The following is a 19900-nucleotide window of genomic DNA, read 5'->3' as shown; positions in this document are numbered from 1 at the left end:
ACACCCTAGAGGCCGTTAGAGGAACCACATGCTAGTCTGTACTGAACCCCCTAGAGGCCGTTAGAGGAACCACATGCTGGTCTCCCTAGTGAACCCCTAGAGGGCGTTAGAGGCTAGGCTCTAGGGAACCCCCTAGTGGCTAACCCTAACCCTGTATGACACATGCTTTCACATGGTGTCCTGCTGCCTCTCTCCAGGTGGCCTGACGTCTACCTGGGCCTGACCACCATGGGCCAGAACATGTCCATCTCCAACGTGAGGAGAGCTCTGCGCCTGGCCTTGGAGCCCCCCCCCTGCTCCCCCTGCCCCGCGCCCCGCGTCCTGACTGCCGAGCTGATGGCCCACCCGGGGTACCCCAGCCGGCCAGCCGAGGGGGGGTGCGGTGCGGGGCCGGACGAGTTCTCCCGCTCGGCGGACCGTCGGCGGGAGATGGAGACCCTCTCAGACCCCGCGCTGCTGGAGCTCTACGCCCAGGAGGGGGTCCAGCTCTGTGCCTTCAAGGACCTCTGAGGACCCCTTCCCGAGGCCCAAGGGAGCTGCACCCGGCTGCTACACCCCCTCCTGAGCTCCACCTAAAGCCGTCTGAACTCCACCTAAAGCCATCAGAACTCCACCTAAAGCCATCAGAACTCCACCTAAAGCCATCTGAACTCCACCTAAAGCCGTCTGAACTCCACCTAAAGCCATCTGAACTCCACCTAAAGCCGTCTGAACTCCTCCTAAAGCCATCTGAACTCCACCTAAAGCCATCTGAACTCCACCTGAACTCCACCCTAAGCCATAGAGAAACGGAGGTACTCAGGTCTCCGCCATGACCCTGTCCTCAGTCAGCTAGAGGCCACCACCAGGTGGGCGTGTTCAGTAGCTAGCATCACCAGGTGGGCGTGTTCAGTAGCTAGCGTCACCAGGTGGGCGTGTTCAGTAGCTAGCGTCACCAGGTGGGCGTGTTCAGTAGCTAGCGTCACCAGGTGGGCGTGTTCAGTAGCTAGCGTCACCAGGTGGGCGTGTTCAGTAGCTAGCGTCACCAGGTGGGCGTGTTCAGTAGCTAGCGTCACCAGGTGGGCGTGTTCAGTAGCTAGCGTCACCAGGTGGGGGTGTTCAGTAGCTCGCGCTAGACTGTTGTAGGGTGCTAAGCACACAGACAGAACACCCTCTCAGGTGTTGTGCCGTGTTCGTGTTTAAGTATGACTTATGAATATTATTTGCAACCATTTTAGAACTCATCACGCTCAGTGACTACTGTGAATATAGAAACTGGAATTATGAAGGACGTTCACACAAAGAGCTTCAGGCTCTCATGTACCTAAACAGGTTTTTACTCTTCCTGACGGAAGGCTGTCGGGCTCTGTTCCTCATAGTCTGTGTAACACTACTGCCAGCCTGGGTTCACCCTCTTGACCTCCTGTGAGGCTGGGGAACCAGAAGACTCCCTGGTTTACATTCCACTACCTTCAGGTCTGCTAACAGACAATGCAATGCTCACTACTGCCACATTAATATTATTAATAATTACTGAATAATAATGCCGTTAATTGTTCCAGTGATATTGAATATGTCTAGCACATGCATCCCTTGGTTCTGGACTCAGTAAGTTAAGTGTGTAGAGCCAAAGTAATTCCTGTAACACGCCATACAATGCAAACAGGGGATTAAAGTTCATACAATACATTTATGGTGTGGGAGCTCCAGCTTTGATTTATCCCACCTTGAGTCTAAGGTGTGACCCAATCCAACGGTCCGGTAATGCCAGACCTCCGTCACTGCTGCCAACTTCTGCCTGTTGACTGGAACTCATTGGATCAGTTCTCAGCCGTCCCGCCATGTGGCTGCTCTGGTGCCCCCTAGTGGCTGTAAATGTTTCCGACCTGTACCCAATAAGAAGCAACTCGCACACACCTCCCAATAATAAAACACTAAGGACACCCAAATGTGAAAAGGCAGACACACAACGCATCCGGTGTCCCGGCAGACAGACGGGCTAACGGGGGTCATCTTTATTATGAAACCAGAGCGGACCGGGTCAGAGCGGCTCACAGGGGGGGGGGGGGGTCTGTCCCTGTCCTCTCAACACCTGGACAGACATCCCGGGGGGGGGGGGGGGGGGGGGACTTCAGAGTCCCGTCATGTGGCTCCCAGGCAGGCAGCAGGGGGGTCTACTGGGTTGTGGGGCGGTCTCAGCAGACACAGAAGGACAAAACATTCGGGCACCCAAAGCCAATTAAAATAATTTAAAGTAAACGGTGAAAGGAAGTAGATGAGGGATAAAGGAAATGCCTTCACTCGTCCAGAAACCCTGGCCTAGAATCACTACACACCCAAACAAATCGGAATCACGTCTCACAGATTGCTCAGTGCCGTTTTATTTGGCACAGAAACCCAAGCATACAGCCGTGGACCAGCGGGGGGAGTGTTTAACGAGGGCCCTGGGGGGACGGGATGTCCCTTCAGGGTCTTCTAGAGCCGGCTCCCGGGGCCTCCCCCTCTGGACCGGGCCAGGGACAGCAGACGGGCTCCGGGAGAGCGGGAAGGGAATCATAGTTTAAAATACAACAGGGCTATGCGTGAGGACTACAACAGCCAGAAACACCGCCGTCTCTAACACTCACAGGGGGCGCTCTACCACAGGTTCCGTGCTTTTAATTCAACAGTAGAAAGTTAGACACAGCATGGTGAGTTATACAACACCGTCCTGGGGGTGGGGGGGAGAGGGGGGCCGGTTAGAGTGGGGAGAGAGGGTGAGGTAAGAGAGAGGGTGAGGTAGGGGAGAGGGTGAGAGTGAGGTAAGAGAGAGGGGGAGGTAGGAGAGAGGGGGAGGGTGAGAGAGGGTTAAACAGTGAGGTGACAGAGTGAGAGAGAAAGCGAGGAGACAGAGTGAGGTGAGAGCAGGGTGCATCAGGGAGGCCAGGAGGAGGGAGGATATTTGGTTGGGCGGGTGAGAGAGACAGAGCGAGAGGGGGGGAGGGGCCCGGGGCCGAGGCTCAGAGGATTTCTCGGCTCTCTGAGTGTTTCTTTGTAAACTCCTCGGCGTTCTTAAAGAATTTTTTCCGGTCCTTTGAGTATTCCTCTGCGAGGTCGGCCCTGAGGGGATGCTCCGGCTGGGGGTCTTCGACCAGCGCGATGAGGGACTGGATCACTGGGGACAGAAGACACACACCGTCACAATGGGGACACGGGACACACACACTGTCATACAGGGGACACAAGACACACACCGTCACCATGGGGACACAGGACACAGACACTGTCATACAGGGGACACAAGACACACACCGTCATACAGGAGACACAAGACACACACCGTCATAATGGGGACACAAGACACACACCGTCACCATGGGGACACGGGACACACACCGTCATACAGGGGACACAAGACACACACCGTCACCATGGGGACACGGGACACACACCGTCATAATGGGGACACGGGACACACACCGTCATAATGGGGACACAGGACACACACACTGTCATACAGGAGACACAAGATACACCGTCTCACACACCATCATAATGGGGACAAAGGACACACACACCGTCATACTGGGGCCACAAGTCACACACACTGTCATACTGGGGCCACACAACACACAAACTGTAATACAGGGGACACAAGAGGTCACACACCCTCTGTTAGAACCCGCTACACTACAAAACTACTGGGTGTGTAATGGACCACGAGCACACACACACCTTGGTCCGTCTTGGTGGCAGGCTTCCAGTTCTCGGCGCTGATGAGGGGCAGGCAGACCTGGCCCTTCTCATCGATGTTGGGGTGGTAGATCTTGGTCTTGAAGGTGATCTTTGGGGGCTTGAAGGGGTACTCCGGAGGGAAGATGATCTCAATCCTGAAGGCCCCCTTGTCATAGGGAGGTTTGTCCTAGAACAGAAAACAGGAGTGAACTGGGGAAGACCAGTGGGGAACTGGGCAGAGACCAGTGGGGAACTGGGGAGACCAGTGGGGAACTGGGCAGAGACCAGTGGGGAACTGGGCAGAGACCAGTGGAGAACTAGAGACCAGTGGAGAACTGGAGACAAGTGGTGAACTGGGGAGAGACCAGTGGTGAACAGGGCAGAGACCAGTGCTGCCTGGAGAAAGAGTTTTGCTTCAATCCGATTGCATTATTTTCATCATTAAAATAACCAACTCATCCTCAAGAATCACTCAAAGACAGATACAATGAATTAGCAATTACATCCCACGTTACAGCATAAGGGATGTTTATAAAAAGCATACACTTAAATTCAATGCAATAGAGGAATCCACTTACAGGCACAATGAGTCCTTGCCATGACAATATGTTTGTATCATCAACCTGAATGCTTCCGAAGTTCTTCAGCTCAGATTTGCGGATTTCAGAGAGTTCCTGGAATGTTTGAGGGAAGACAAAGAAGTTAACTCGTTAAACATGTTTAATATTCGTGATTTCAAATCGGTGAGGCCCCGATATGAAAACAAACATCTTAACGTACCACAGCAAAGGGTCCTAGGGCCCTCTGAAGGTACCACAGGGCCCTCTGAAGGTACCACAGGGCCCTCTGAAGGTACCACAGGGCCCTCTGAAGGTACCACAGGGCCCTCTGAATGTACCACAGGGCCCTCTGAATGTACCACAGGGCCCTCTGAATGTACCACAGGGCCCTCTGAATGTACCACAGGGCCCTCTGAAGGTACCACAGGGCCCTCTGAAGGTACCACAGGGCCCTCTGAAGGTACCACAGGGCCCTCTGAAGGTACCACAGGGCCCTCTGAAGGTACCACAGGGCCCTAGGGCCAAAACAAACCGGTAGGACCATCGACCAATCGGGCCTATGCTGACCCGAGTGTGGAAACTGGGCTAATGGTGTGTTCCAGATGCCTTGTATACCCCCCCCCAGTTGCAAGTGGGGAAATCTCCTAGCTTTCTTGCTACATTTCACGGAGGAACCCCCCTTTTTGGTCGGCCCCAGTCGTAAATACTGAGAGTATACCAAGTTCAGTGAAGCTGACCGTAGGACCCGACAACAAAAATGGCTGCGCACGTTGAGATTTATTTTCTTTATATTTGTACTACGTTGGTCATCTTAATGTATTCACACACTTGATTACATTGGTACTGTATTCCGGTCACCAATTTATGGATTTCACGTCTTGTTGTTCGTGCAACACAATGTACAATTGTGTTGTTTGTTAAAAGAGGCTAGTGTAGGTTACAATAACAATAACTAGCCAATGAGAAACTGGAACGCTGTAAGTGCGGCAAGCCAGGAAATGGCGTCACAAGAGCAACTCGGGCAGTGCAGGATGCATCTGGAACATACCATAATGAACATGTCAAATACGACAACAACAGGGGGGGAGGAGACAACATGTCTATGAGGAAGTGGGTTTCAAATCGTCATCAAATACTCTGCTCAGCTTTAGTATCACTTTTGTTTTCACGATAGTTATGACTAAACGATCTGCCTTTATACATTATTAAGGCACAACCTAACATCGTTACAACGTCAAACGGCAGTGGAAATGTAAAAGCTCGTCATTTCATTATGTTGCTGACGATCAGGATGAGAGGTTTAAAGAACCTGAAGGCTGTCAGCTGGTTCAACAATAACATTCCTTTAACCTTCTTCGAGATATCCTCCAAAACAAACGTCGGACGTGTTTTTAAATGTCAGAATAACACCCACAAACAATGACTGGTTGGTTAGCTAGCTAGCTCAACAAAAGCTACCTAGGTAGCCAAATATCTAGCTGTCCCTTGGCTGCCTAGCAGCTCCTATCCTAGCTAGTGGCTTCTCATCTGCTCTAGGAGCTCCTCAGCAGGCTAGCTAGTGCCAGGCTAGCAGCAGAGCTCCAGCAGCTAGCTAAGAGATGCTAGGCGATGAGCTGCTAGCTCGGGAGATGCTAATGGACTGCTATATGTTACGAAAATAAACATCATTTCGTTTCGTAAAGTAGCTAGCAAGTAGAACTAAGGGCGAAAGCAGGTAGAGGACCCATGTTCTATCATCTTCTCCGATCCTCCCCCGTCCCCCACGCTGCGGTTCAGCGGGGTGTGGATGCTCCCAGGCCGGGTCCGGAGGGGCCCAGGTCGGCCTCACTCTTCCGGGGCTCCGGTGCCACAGGACCGGGGTTAGCCTCGCTCACAGGCGGAGATCCGCCCCGACACCCCCCGGTTAACACACACAGCGGGCCCCTAGACACACCCAGTGACCTGGTATGAATGTGTTGGAGGTGACGTGAGTGTAGAGAGAGTGATGGCTTACCTTCGCTAGCCGTCTGGTCGCCGCCATCCTGAAACTTATGGTTAAGAAACTAACCAAGGTTTTCTGATATATGAGTGAGGTATCTCACTATGGGACACGCCCCTCGCGCTGTCCCCCAGAAGCAATTTTACACTACGCCAGTCGTGACTGGCCAACAGACGTGACGTCTGCCTGCAGAGGAGGGGCTCCCTCCTACTACATAACTCCCGTCGTCACGTCATCTCTTCAGTCTATAGGCAAAACACCTCTTCCTCGCTCAGGGCAAGGAGGGTGGTCTGGTGAGATACCTCACTCAGAGCCGGCGCTGGCCGTTTCGGCGCCCTAGGCGACTCGAAATCAACTTGCGCCCTGGACAGGTTTTCCGAGCAGGGGGGGGGGGGGGGGGGGTTCGGGCCGCCCTGGCGATTGCTCCCGCGCCCCCTCCCTTCTCCGTTCGCGTCGTATATTTTAATTGACTAATTAAGGGCGCCACCAGAGGGCGCCCCCAACGCATTTGTCGCCCTAGGCGGTCGCCTAGCTCGCCCATGCCGAGCGCCGTCCTCACTCATATATCAGAAAACCTTGGTTATTTCTTTACCCTAAGTTTTCTTTCAATATTCGCTCGGTATCTCACTATGGGATATAGTAACTCCCGTATTGCCAAAGAAGTACCAGTGTGCAAACCCATCAAACAGGCATGTTCACCGATCCAACGCTCAAGACTGTGTGAGACAGATTAGGCGCAGTAACATCCAACCTGTAGAATCTAGCGAAAGTGTGAGGCGTCGCCCAGCTGGCAGCCGCACATATCTCTTCCCCTGAGACCCCCTGAAACAGTGCCCACACTGTAAAAAATAAAAAGTTGAGAAAACTCAAAATTGCAAGGCAACTTACTGCAATCAATTTTTGAGTTTTGAGCCCATGAAAAGATCATTTTCTTCTTTAGACAAACTTGAATGTTAGAGTTATACCAACTAAGATTTTTATATTTTACAAAACTCAAAAAAATAAGTCAGGGGTGTTAACTTAATATTTTAAATTAGGGTTAATATTATTAAAAAAAGAAAAAACATTTCAAACAATGCAAAACAAGTTTTAAGTTCACTTTATTAGAATTAAAAATTAGAAACTTCCATTTTACATTTCTGAATACCAGACAGCAATAGAACAAGCAACATGTAGCTAGTTCAGCAGCAGAGAATCGCTGTCTAAATGCAGCATACCAAAGTGCAGAACAAGTTTGACATTATGGTCAAACTTGTTCTAACCAACGGACATACACGTCTCGGTAACGGTGGCGGCAACACTACACACAATAAACAACACACAAACAATAAAGACCCTTAACCCGTTAACCCCACTTAACCTAACAGAAACAAATTGACAAAAGGCAATAAACCCCTTTTTCCCAACCGGCATCACGAATACCCAGACTCCCCGGGGGGTAGGAGTGTGGTAGAAATTAGGTAGAGCAGTTGTCTAGTAACCAAAGGGTTGCTGGTTCGATCCACATCTCTCCTAGCTGAGTGTTGCTGTGTCCCTGAGCAAGTTACATGGTGATTACAGGATTTAGGAATAATTATTTAGACTCAAAAAAACATGAGCAATTAGCGTTAAAAAATTGTCTGCACACCACACTCCACAGGAGTCAATGGGTTCAATGGCGCCAGGGTAAAGTGACTCATCAAAAGAGGAGCAGACCCAACCCATGGACTCTGCGTGGATAGGTGGATGTTATTTTGGTGCTTGGACCTGACGAGGTCTAGGTGCCAAGATAACAACACAAATAAAATATTTCCCTCGAGATTATGATAAGTAATAGACAATTTATTAAAAGTGATCTTATAATTTAGAAAAAACAATCGGCAATACTTAAAAATTAGACCGAATAAGTATGATAAAACGTTATCCAAATTTCTAATTTAGGTTATCCACAATGACATGTCATTCAAAATAAATAAGTAAAATAAAATAAGAAAGGATGCGTATGTGAGTCTGTTCTCGTGTGTGTGTCAGGGCTGCCGAGGTAGGGGAGAATCCTCTCCTACTCCGAGTGATGGAGTACACAAGGGGATACACAAGCACGCTTCAGATAAAACAAAATGGTTAATTACTAAATAGAAACAATGTATCAATTCAGTGTTGAATAAACTAGTTAAGATCAACATAGAGGATTTGGGTTTGGTATAGTAGTGAATTGAAATATGGAAAACATTAAATGCAAGCAATAGGTAGAATAAAAGGTTTAATTAGGTCGTCCAATTTAAATAGATAGTGTAGGGCAATCGGGTAGGATTATGAAGAGAATTGTGATTTTGAGTAATGGTTAACACAAAAGTGAGTCGCCCAATATTGAAAATGCAAGTTTTAATATTGTGATTTTTGTTTTCTTTCACATCTCCCTAGTAAAGGACAGTAGGTGGGTTGACGCCACATCTGCTGGGAAGGAGTCATACGTGCTATGTTGTCAAATTGGATTCGGAAGTAGTGGGTTTACCTTCAAATGCCACTAATACTGCTGCAACACTTTAATCATTTTAACTCTGATAAATTATCTTTTGTTTTATAGTCGCCCTGATTTGTATTCATTACGCACACATATGGCTGCCTAAGGCAGATGCGGCTGATGACTCTGTCTCCATCCCTCCACTTTGCGATCTATACCACCATATAGGTGGGGATTGATCGTATCCCAGGTACGGCATCCTGCAATAAGCCAGTATGGAAGGCTGGTTAGCCAACGACGGGTAAGATCCCACCTTGAAGCCCGGGACAACCTAAATCAGGCACAGTCACGATTACTTGGCAGAGTCACTGTGAGCACTGGCTCACTTCATCATGGAGTGACGGACTGCAACCATCATAGGAAAAGCCGGCTGATGAAAGGTGGAGGGGGAACAGGAGTCAGATATGTCAGCTATGGCAGCAGAAGTGGTCTTGGAACGGGGTATGTCGCGTTTTTATTTTATTTTATTTTTCCTTTGTGGTATAGAAGGCCACTAATGCATGTACGTTTTTTCGGTTTAATGCATGACTTTGGAACAGCGTGGTTTCAGGCGGCTGATGGTAAACCCACCCATATGGGGTTTAGGATTTGGACATACTGGTTTCGATTTCCCTTCCCAAAAGATTGGTTTCAGTTTGCTGATGCTTAAGGTTACACGTTTCGACGTTGGTTGCACCAACAACGTTATTAGATTTGTTTATCATTTACTGCGCATGGCTTTGACCATTGCGCAAGGGAGGAGGTATTGAGGAGAATTAGGAAAAAATTTGAAAACAAGGTTTTTCTTCACCATACTTGCAAATAATGATTAACATCCAGCTAAATGAGTGTGAAATATTTGAAAAAACAGTGTTCAACAGATGGGTAGAAGCAGTCCCATCAGAAGACCAAAGTGCGGTTACGGTAATTAAGGTTCTGACTAGAGAAGTCATGCCAAGGTTTGGAATTCCGTCACAAATTAGCTCAGGCAATAGGGCAGCGTTTATTCAGAAAACACTCAAACAAGTGATTTAACATCTGCATGTCAAACAAAGATTAGGCTGTGTCTACATTCCTCAAACCACAAGGTATGGTGGAGAGAGGAATCGGACGCTTAAAACAAAGATTAACAAAATAAAATTAGAGTACTAACTTAAAGGACTAATGCACTACGACTGACACTAATTGTTATCGCATGAAAACTAACAGAACGACGCATCTAACCCCGCATGAAATGCTTACGGGTCGACCCATGCCTTCGCCTGTCATTCGAGGGCCTCACAAAGGACCTCCATTGGAACAATTGGAAACTGAATTAAGACGCTATATGGGACAACTAACTGGCATACACAGGCTTATTTTTAACAGGAGAAAGACAGAGTTCCAGAGTTGGAGAAGGAGCCACCAAGGGGGGTGGAGCCAGGTGACCACGTGTATCTCAGAGTCTTCAGGAGAAAGTGGAACAAACGAACCCAGGAGAGAAGGACCATACAAAGTCACCAACGCAACACCAACAGCCATCCAAGTGGAAGGAAGTGCCACGTGGTATCATCTCAACCACTGCACAAAAGCTGCTCAACCTAAAGCCAGAGACGAGCGTGAGGAGGAGGAGCCAGACGCAGACACACGTGGGGCTGACCAGCTGCCCCAGGACCAGATCCAGTCGAGCCAAGAGATACAGAAGCATGGTGATGCTGAAAACGGGGAGCCTGTTTCTGATCCTTTACGGGTTGTGCCAGATTCCGCTGGCACAAGCACAGACCCCGAGGAAGGATGAAACCACGGGGACAACACAAACCTGGAAGGGCCAGGAATTAGGGGGTGGTAGGCCTACTGAAGAAAGCCAGAGAGGAACACAGGATAATCCGGCCCAAAATCATTCAGGACTGGTTGACAACAAAGGGAAAATAGTCTTATATGCTCAGATACCACCGCGAGACCAAGTTAATGAATTTGTGTTTACTGTTATGTCGAATAACCAACCGTTATGTGCATTAACCTTCCGCCAGAATCATGAACATGCGCATAGGGAAAATCGGTGCGAAGTACATATCCAATTTAATTCAATAAAATGGTGTCTGGCATAGAGGAGTCGGGTGACTGGGGGAGGATGCTCTATGGGGAGATAGATTGGAGTGACACTAGAAAGGAGACCGGAATGTGAGAATCGGACATTAGAAGGAGGTCCTATTCTCTTAACTGGTGACCTCTTCATGTGAACCACAACCATTTCAGACTGTGTGAACAAATGGACATTGGACTAATGGGTTCCAGGCCACTACGGTGCCCAAACCCCCCACGTTATATAGTATACCGGTACATGACAATAATCAGAACTATCCCAATCCATGCAAGCTTGTTGACAGTTTTCAGTTTTTAATTTATTTTAGTTTTTAATTTCTATTATTTACTTATTTTTTGAAATGTCATTTTTTGAGTTTCATATTTTTATGTCATATATTTTGAAATGCTTATTTCCAATGCATGCTGAAAATACTGTGTTATGTGTGAATTCTAGTTAGACATGTTAAACATTTGATAGATCTTTTTTGCCTTAAACCAGGTTGAGACTCCTGAACATGTTTAAAGGTTTTTTAACGATGATCAAATGTAGTGTAGAATATGACCCAAACGACTGTTACGTTTCTGTTATGTTTTTGTTATGATCTTATTAGATCATAAAGGGGGGATGTGTGGTAGAAATTAGTGAGTATATTCTATAGTAAACCATGATTATTAATAGGCTTAATATTTTAAATAGTGGAAAGCACATGACGCCTGAGTCTGGGTTCAGAGCAGATGGTAGGCGCACAGAAATGTCCTGGGAACTGCGGGGTCAAGTCATGTTGACCTCCACCTTTCAGCCTTGGGTCATTTTGGCTAACAAGGCTAATCCCTGCAGACCTCAGACCGGGGCACGGTTGATAACACGCTGAGACGAAGATTGACTAGGCGGAAACCTCATTAGGGACAAGGGAACCTCCATTGTATTAAAGAAGTTCCTGTATGTGTATAAAGGAAGGCTGGGACCGAAGTTCAAGCAGTGACTTTGCAAACCCACTCAGGCTGTTGTCGTTGTTGTTTTTCTGCACGATAAAGTCTTTTGTCAATTCTTGCTCCGGACCCCTCGATTTCTTTTGCACTCTCTCTCTTAAATTAGTCGAAGTGTTTCAAATCTCGATTAATCTACGTTAGGAGTCGCCACAATATTTACCATCTTGTAAACATGTCATTGTGCAGTGCATAACAATTGTAACAACAGCAACAACATTGCTGACATATCTGAAGAGGCCGTGTCAAATTCAACTACGCATAACCTGTAAAAGCAGCTGTGCGGCTTACAACACAGTTCCAACATGGAACTGGGATGAGTCGGTCGCGACCGATTCGATCGAACGAATCCCGAACGTGAACGACAAGAACTGGTTCCCCAAAAAAAGAAGAACTAGTTCCTGTGAGATTCCCTGTCAAATGACGTAATCTGACGTAACGAACAAATCAAAACGAACGAATCAAACAAACGAATAGTTATAGTGAACTGAACTGAAAGAACTAGTTCCCGGAAAATAATCATTTTGCCATCCCTATACGTAGCGAAGACCCACGACGTGCAGGAATTTAGGTGAAACCCCTGAAAATTCCGTTAGGAAACCCTGTTTTTTCCAAAGTGTCGAAATGCGCATGTGCACCGTAGTTGGCCCAGCCTCAGACAGAGTCTGACTTAAACCCGTGTCTTGCTAACAAAGATATTACAGTGAGCCCAACTCTTGACCCAAAACTCAACGTTGCTGGTTGGACTAAATTGCATTGCACAGCTGACATGAATACTGTTTTATATTCATTTTACTCAGAAATCATAATGAGACCAACAATTTTAAGTTTTCGTTTTTACAGTGTATTGCTGTCTGGCATTCAGAAATGTAAAATGGAAGTTTCCAATTATTAAACTTAAAACTTGTTTTGCATTCTTTGAAATGTTTTTTTTTTTAAATGTTATTAACCTTCATTTGAAATATTAAGTTAACAACCCTGACTTACTTTTTGAGTTTTGTAAAATATAAAAATCTTAGTTGGTATAACTCTCACTTTCAAGTTTGTCTAAAGAGGAAAATGTAATTATACAAACAAAATAATATTAGTTGATGGAACTTTTTTAAAACTCAAGATCTTTTGTTGGGCTCAAAACTCAAAAATTGATTGCAGTAAGTTGCCTTGCAATTTTGAGTTTTCTCAACTTTTTGTTTTCCAGCATACCAAAGTGCAGAACAAGTTTGACGTTATGGTCAAACTTGTTCTAACCAACGGACATGCAAGTCTCGGTAACGGTGGCGGCAACACTACACACAATAAACAACACACAAACAATAAAGACCCCAAACCCGTTATACGAATACCCAGACTCCCCGGGGGGTAGGAGTCGCCACAATATTTACCATCTGCAAATTCCGTTAGGAAACCCCGTATTTTCCAAAGTGTCGAAATGCGCATGTGCACCGTAGTTAGCCCAGCCTCAGACAGAGTCTGACTTAAACCCGTGTGTCTTGCTAACAAAGATATTACAGTGAGCCCAACTCTTGACCCAAACTCAACATTGTTGGTTGGACTAAATTGCATTGCACAGTTGACATGAATACTGAATGTTTTATATTCATTTTACTCAGAAATCATAATGAGACCAACAATTTTAAGTTTTCGTTTTTACAGTGTATTGCTGTCTGGCATTCAGAAATGTAAAATGGAAGTTTCCAATTATTAAACTTAAAACTTGTTTTGCATTCTTTGAAATGTTTTTTTATTTTAAATGTTATTAACCTTAATGTGAAATATTAAGTTAACAACCCTGACTTACTTTTTGAGTTTTGTAAAATATAAAAATCTTAGTTGGTATAACTCTCACTTTCTAGTTTGTCTAAAGAAGAAAATGTAATTATACAAACAAAATAATATTAGTTGATGGAACCTTTTTAAAACTCAAGATCTTTTGTTGGGCTTAAAACTCAAAAATTGATTGCAGTAAGTTGCCTTGCAATTTTGAGTTTTCTCAAATTTTCATTTTTTACAATGTGTGAACAAACTGCATATGTGAGCTCCACGTGCCATTTACTGATCTGCCCTCGTATATGGCTCGTCAGCCCGCCCGAGAGGCATCCGTCGAAAGGACCTTCCTCGCCAGGACAGTTCCCATGGTAACGCCTGTAGTCAGAAAGGTCGCGCGTCCCCAAGGGCGCAGCGCCGAGACGCCATGGAGATCAAAACCCGGCGATGGCCATGGCACGTCGGGTTCAGTCTGAGTGATGCAACCCATCGCTGAACCGGCCTCATATGGAGGCGGCCAAGTGGGACCACTACCAGCGCCGACGCCATCAGACCCAACACTGTAAAAAAACAAAAAGTTGAGAAAACTCAAAATTGCAAGGCAACTTACTGCAATAATTTTTTGAGTTTTGAGCCCAACAAAAGATCTTGAGTTTTAAAAAAGTTCCATCAACTAATATTATTTGGTTTGTATAATTACATTTTCCTCTTTAGACAAACTTGAAAGTGAGAGTTATACCAACTAAGATTTTTATATTTTACAAAACTCAAAAGTAAGTCAGGGTTGTTAACTTAATATTTCAAATTAAGTTTAATAACATTTAAAAAAAAAAACATTTCAAAGAATGCAAAACATGTTTTATGTTTAATTATTGTAAACTTCCATTTTATATTTCTGAATGCCAGACAGCAATAGAACAAGCAACATGTAGCTAGTTCAGCAGCAGAGAATCGCTGTCTAAATGCAGGAAACCAAAGTGCAGAACAAGTTTGACATTATGGTCAAACTTGTTCTGCACGAGACGGGAGCCCAGGTTAAACGGTGACGCAACTCTCGTGCGTCATACACCGCACGATCCCGAGAGCTGCCTTTATTTAACACACACCCGCAACACACAGCGCACCGCACACCCAACCAACGGACATGCAAGTCTCGGTAACGGTGGCGGCAACACTACACACAATAAACAACACACAAACAATAAAGACCCCAAACCCGTTAACCCCACTTAACCTAACAGAAACAAATTGACAAAAGGCAATAAACCCCTTTTTCCCAACCGGCATCACGAATACCCAGACTCCCCGGGGGGTAGGAGACGCCACAATATTTACCATCTTGTAAACATGTCATTGTGCAGTGCATAACAATTGTAACAACAGCAACAACATTGCTGACATATCTGAAGAGGCCGTGTCAAATTCAACTACGCATAACCTGTAAAAGCAGCTGTGCGGCTTACAACACAGTTCCAACATGGAACTGGGATGAGTCGGTCGCGACCGATTCGATCGAACGAATCCCGAACGTGAACGACAAGAACTGGTTCCCCAAAAAAAGAAGAACTAGTTCCTGTGAGATTCCCTGTCAAATGACGTAATCTGACGTAACGAACAAATCAAAACGAACGAATCAAACAAACGAATAGTTATAGTGAACTGAACTGAAAGAACTAGTTCCCGGAAAATAATCATTTTGCCATCCCTATACGTAGCGAAGACCCACGACGTGCAGGAATTTAGGTGAAACCCCTGAAAATTCCGTTAGGAAACCCTGTTTTTTCCAAAGTGTCGAAATGCGCATGTGCACCGTAGTTGGCCCAGCCTCAGACAGAGTCTGACTTAAACCCGTGTCTTGCTAACAAAGATATTACAGTGAGCCCAACTCTTGACCCAAAACTCAACGTTGCTGGTTGGACTAAATTGCATTGCACAGCTGACATGAATACTGTTTTATATTCATTTTACTCAGAAATCATAATGAGACCAACAATTTTAAGTTTTCGTTTTTACAGTGTATTGCTGTCTGGCATTCAGAAATGTAAAATGGAAGTTTCCAATTATTAAACTTAAAACTTGTTTTGCATTCTTTGAAATGTTTTTTTTTTTAAATGTTATTAACCTTCATTTGAAATATTAAGTTAACAACCCTGACTTACTTTTTGAGTTTTGTAAAATATAAAAATCTTAGTTGGTATAACTCTCACTTTCAAGTTTGTCTAAAGAGGAAAATGTAATTATACAAACAAAATAATATTAGTTGATGGAACTTTTTTAAAACTCAAGATCTTTTGTTGGGCTCAAAACTCAAAAATTGATTGCAGTAAGTTGCCTTGCAATTTTGAGTTTTCTCAACTTTTTGTTTTCCAGCATACCAAAGTGCAGAACAAGTTTGACGTTATGGTCAAACTTGTTCTAACCAACGGACATGCAAGTCTCGGTAACGGTGGCGGCAACACTACACACAATAAACAACACACAAACAATAAAGACCCCAAACCCGTTATACGAATACCCAGACTCCCCGGGGGGTAGGAGTCGCCACAATATTTACCATCTGCAAATTCCGTTAGGAAACCCCGTATTTTCCAAAGTGTCGAAATGCGCATGTGCACCGTAGTTAGCCCAGCCTCAGACAGAGTCTGACTTAAACCCGTGTGTCTTGCTAACAAAGATATTACAGTGAGCCCAACTCTTGACCCAAACTCAACATTGTTGGTTGGACTAAATTGCATTGCACAGTTGACATGAATACTGAATGTTTTATATTCATTTTACTCAGAAATCATAATGAGACCAACAATTTTAAGTTTTCGTTTTTACAGTGTATTGCTGTCTGGCATTCAGAAATGTAAAATGGAAGTTTCCAATTATTAAACTTAAAACTTGTTTTGCATTCTTTGAAATGTTTTTTTTTTTAAATGTTATTAACCTTAATGTGAAATATTAAGTTAACAACCCTGACTTACTTTTTGAGTTTTGTAAAATATAAAAATCTTAGTTGGTATAACTCTCACTTTCTAGTTTGTCTAAAGAAGAAAATGTAATTATACAAACAAAATAATATTAGTTGATGGAACCTTTTTAAAACTCAAGATCTTTTGTTGGGCTTAAAACTCAAAAATTGATTGCAGTAAGTTGCCTTGCAATTTTGAGTTTTCTCAAATTTTCATTTTTTACAATGTGTGAACAAACTGCATATGTGAGCTCCACGTGCCATTTACTGATCTGCCCTCGTATATGGCTCGTCAGCCCGCCCGAGAGGCATCCGTCGAAAGGACCTTCCTCGCCAGGACAGTTCCCATGGTAACACCTGTAGTCAGAAAGGTCGCGCGTCCCCAAGGGCGCAGCGCCGAGACGCCATGGAGATCAAAACCCGGCGATGGCCATGGCACGTCGGGTTCAGTCTGAGTGATGCAACCCATCGCTGAACCGGCCTCATATGGAGGCGGCCAAGTGGGACCACTACCAGCGCCGACGCCATCAGACCCAACACTGTAAAAAAACAAAAAGTTGAGAAAACTCAAAATTGCAAGGCAACTTACTGCAATAATTTTTTGAGTTTTGAGCCCAACAAAAGATCTTGAGTTTTAAAAAAGTTCCATCAACTAATATTATTTGGTTTGTATAATTACATTTTCCTCTTTAGACAAACTTGAAAGTGAGAGTTATACCAACTAAGATTTTTATATTTTACAAAACTCAAAAGTAAGTCAGGGTTGTTAACTTAATATTTCAAATTAAGTTTAATAACATTTAAAAAAAAAAACATTTCAAAGAATGCAAAACATGTTTTAAGTTTAATAATTGTAAACTTCCATTTTATATTTCTGAATGCCAGACAGCAATAGAACAAGCAACATGTAGCTAGTTCAGCAGCAGAGAATCGCTGTCTAAATGCAGGAAACCAAAGTGCAGAACAAGTTTGACATTATGGTCAAACTTGTTCTGCACGAGACGGGAGCCCAGGTTAAACGGTGACGCAACTCTCGTGCGTCATATACCGCACGATCCCGAGAGCTGCCTTTATTTAACACACACCCGCAACACACAGCGCACCGCACACCCAACCAACGGACATGCAAGTCTCGGTAACGGTGGCGGCAACACTACACACAATAAACAACACACAAACAATAAAGACCCCAAACCCGTTAACCCCACTTAACCTAACAGAAACAAATTGACAAAAGGCAATAAACCCCTTTTTCCCAACCGGCATCACGAATACCCAGACTCCCCGGGGGGTAGGAGACGCCACAATATTTACCATCTTGTAAACATGTCATTGTGCAGTGCATAACAATTGTAACAACAGCAACAACATTGCTGACATATCTGAAGAGGCCGTGTCAAATTCAACTACGCATAACCTGTAAAAGCAGCTGTGCGGCTTACAACACAGTTCCAACATGGAACTGGGATGAGTCGGTCGCGACCGATTCGATCGAACGAATCCCGAACGTGAACGACAAGAACTGGTTCCCCAAAAAAAGAAGAACTAGTTCCTGTGAGATTCCCTGTCAAATGACGTAATCTGACGTAACGAACAAATCAAAACGAACGAATCAAACAAACGAATAGTTATAGTGAACTGAACTGAAAGAACTAGTTCCCGGAAAATAATCATTTTGCCATCCCTATACGTAGCGAAGACCCACGACGTGCAGGAATTTAGGTGAAACCCCTGAAAATTCCGTTAGGAAACCCTGTTTTTTCCAAAGTGTCGAAATGCGCATGTGCACCGTAGTTGGCCCAGCCTCAGACAGAGTCTGACTTAAACCCGTGTCTTGCTAACAAAGATATTACAGTGAGCCCAACTCTTGACCCAAAACTCAACGTTGCTGGTTGGACTAAATTGCATTGCACAGCTGACATGAATACTGTTTTATATTCATTTTACTCAGAAATCATAATGAGACCAACAATTTTAAGTTTTCGTTTTTACAGTGTATTGCTGTCTGGCATTCAGAAATGTAAAATGGAAGTTTCCAATTATTAAACTTAAAACTTGTTTTGCATTCTTTGAAATGTTTTTTTTTTTAAATGTTATTAACCTTCATTTGAAATATTAAGTTAACAACCCTGACTTACTTTTTGAGTTTTGTAAAATATAAAAATCTTAGTTGGTATAACTCTCACTTTCAAGTTTGTCTAAAGAGGAAAATGTAATTATACAAACAAAATAATATTAGTTGATGGAACTTTTTTAAAACTCAAGATCTTTTGTTGGGCTCAAAACTCAAAAATTGATTGCAGTAAGTTGCCTTGCAATTTTGAGTTTTCTCAACTTTTTGTTTTCCAGCATACCAAAGTGCAGAACAAGTTTGACGTTATGGTCAAACTTGTTCTAACCAACGGACATGCAAGTCTCGGTAACGGTGGCGGCAACACTACACACAATAAACAACACACAAACAATAAAGACCCCAAACCCGTTATACGAATACCCAGACTCCCCGGGGGGTAGGAGTCGCCACAATATTTACCATCTGCAAATTCCGTTAGGAAACCCCGTATTTTCCAAAGTGTCGAAATGCGCATGTGCACCGTAGTTAGCCCAGCCTCAGACAGAGTCTGACTTAAACCCGTGTGTCTTGCTAACAAAGATATTACAGTGAGCCCAACTCTTGACCCAAACTCAACATTGTTGGTTGGACTAAATTGCATTGCACAGTTGACATGAATACTGAATGTTTTATATTCATTTTACTCAGAAATCATAATGAGACCAACAATTTTAAGTTTTCGTTTTTACAGTGTATTGCTGTCTGGCATTCAGAAATGTAAAATGGAAGTTTCCAATTATTAAACTTAAAACTTGTTTTGCATTCTTTGAAATGTTTTTTTATTTTAAATGTTATTAACCTTAATGTGAAATATTAAGTTAACAACCCTGACTTACTTTTTGAGTTTTGTAAAATATAAAAATCTTAGTTGGTATAACTCTCACTTTCTAGTTTGTCTAAAGAAGAAAATGTAATTATACAAACAAAATAATATTAGTTGATGGAACCTTTTTAAAACTCAAGATCTTTTGTTGGGCTTAAAACTCAAAAATTGATTGCAGTAAGTTGCCTTGCAATTTTGAGTTTTCTCAAATTTTCATTTTTTACAATGTGTGAACAAACTGCATATGTGAGCTCCACGTGCCATTTACTGATCTGCCCTCGTATATGGCTCGTCAGCCCGCCCGAGAGGCATCCGTCGAAAGGACCTTCCTCGCCAGGACAGTTCCCATGGTAACGCCTGTAGTCAGAAAGGTCGCGCGTCCCCAAGGGCGCAGCGCCGAGACGCCATGGAGATCAAAACCCGGCGATGGCCATGGCACGTCGGGTTCAGTCTGAGTGATGCAACCCATCGCTGAACCGGCCT

At 44.4% G+C, this 19900-nt stretch overlaps 2 protein-coding genes across 3 annotated transcripts in view; one reads left to right on the top strand and one right to left on the bottom strand.

Moving 5' to 3' along the window:
* Positions 1 to 1668, top strand: part of ydjc (YdjC chitooligosaccharide deacetylase homolog) — a 7579-nt gene extending 5911 nt beyond the window's left edge. The window contains exons 5-6 of one of the 2 annotated variants that reach the window (XR_009527933.1): positions 198 to 593; positions 699 to 1668. Coding sequence is in view for 1 of the 2 variants with exons in the window: in XM_060063972.1 (XP_059919955.1) it covers positions 198 to 510 (313 nt within the window). In the remaining variant the exon portion in view is untranslated. Of the gene's footprint in view, positions 1 to 197 lie in introns of both variants that reach the window. The other variant, XM_060063972.1, reaches the window with a different exon arrangement.
* Positions 1669 to 2337: 669 nt separating this feature from the next.
* On the bottom strand, positions 2338 to 6406 carry ube2l3b (ubiquitin-conjugating enzyme E2L 3b). The gene is made up of 4 exons (XM_060063974.1): positions 6247 to 6406; positions 4272 to 4367; positions 3694 to 3880; positions 2338 to 3133 (listed from the first exon to the last, which is right to left on the bottom strand). Exons 1-4 carry the CDS (start codon positions 6271 to 6273, stop codon positions 2979 to 2981), a joined length of 465 nt encoding a protein of 154 aa, XP_059919957.1. The 5' UTR covers positions 6274 to 6406; the 3' UTR covers positions 2338 to 2978.
* Between the last annotated feature and the right edge of the window lie 13494 nt (positions 6407 to 19900).

Source organism: Gadus macrocephalus, chromosome 11 (assembly GCF_031168955.1).
Source record: "Gadus macrocephalus chromosome 11, ASM3116895v1".
Lineage (NCBI taxonomy): Eukaryota > Metazoa > Chordata > Actinopteri > Gadiformes > Gadidae > Gadus > Gadus macrocephalus.
The sequence above is the reverse complement of the archived record's forward strand: the minus strand, read 5'-3'. Positions and strand labels throughout refer to the sequence as shown.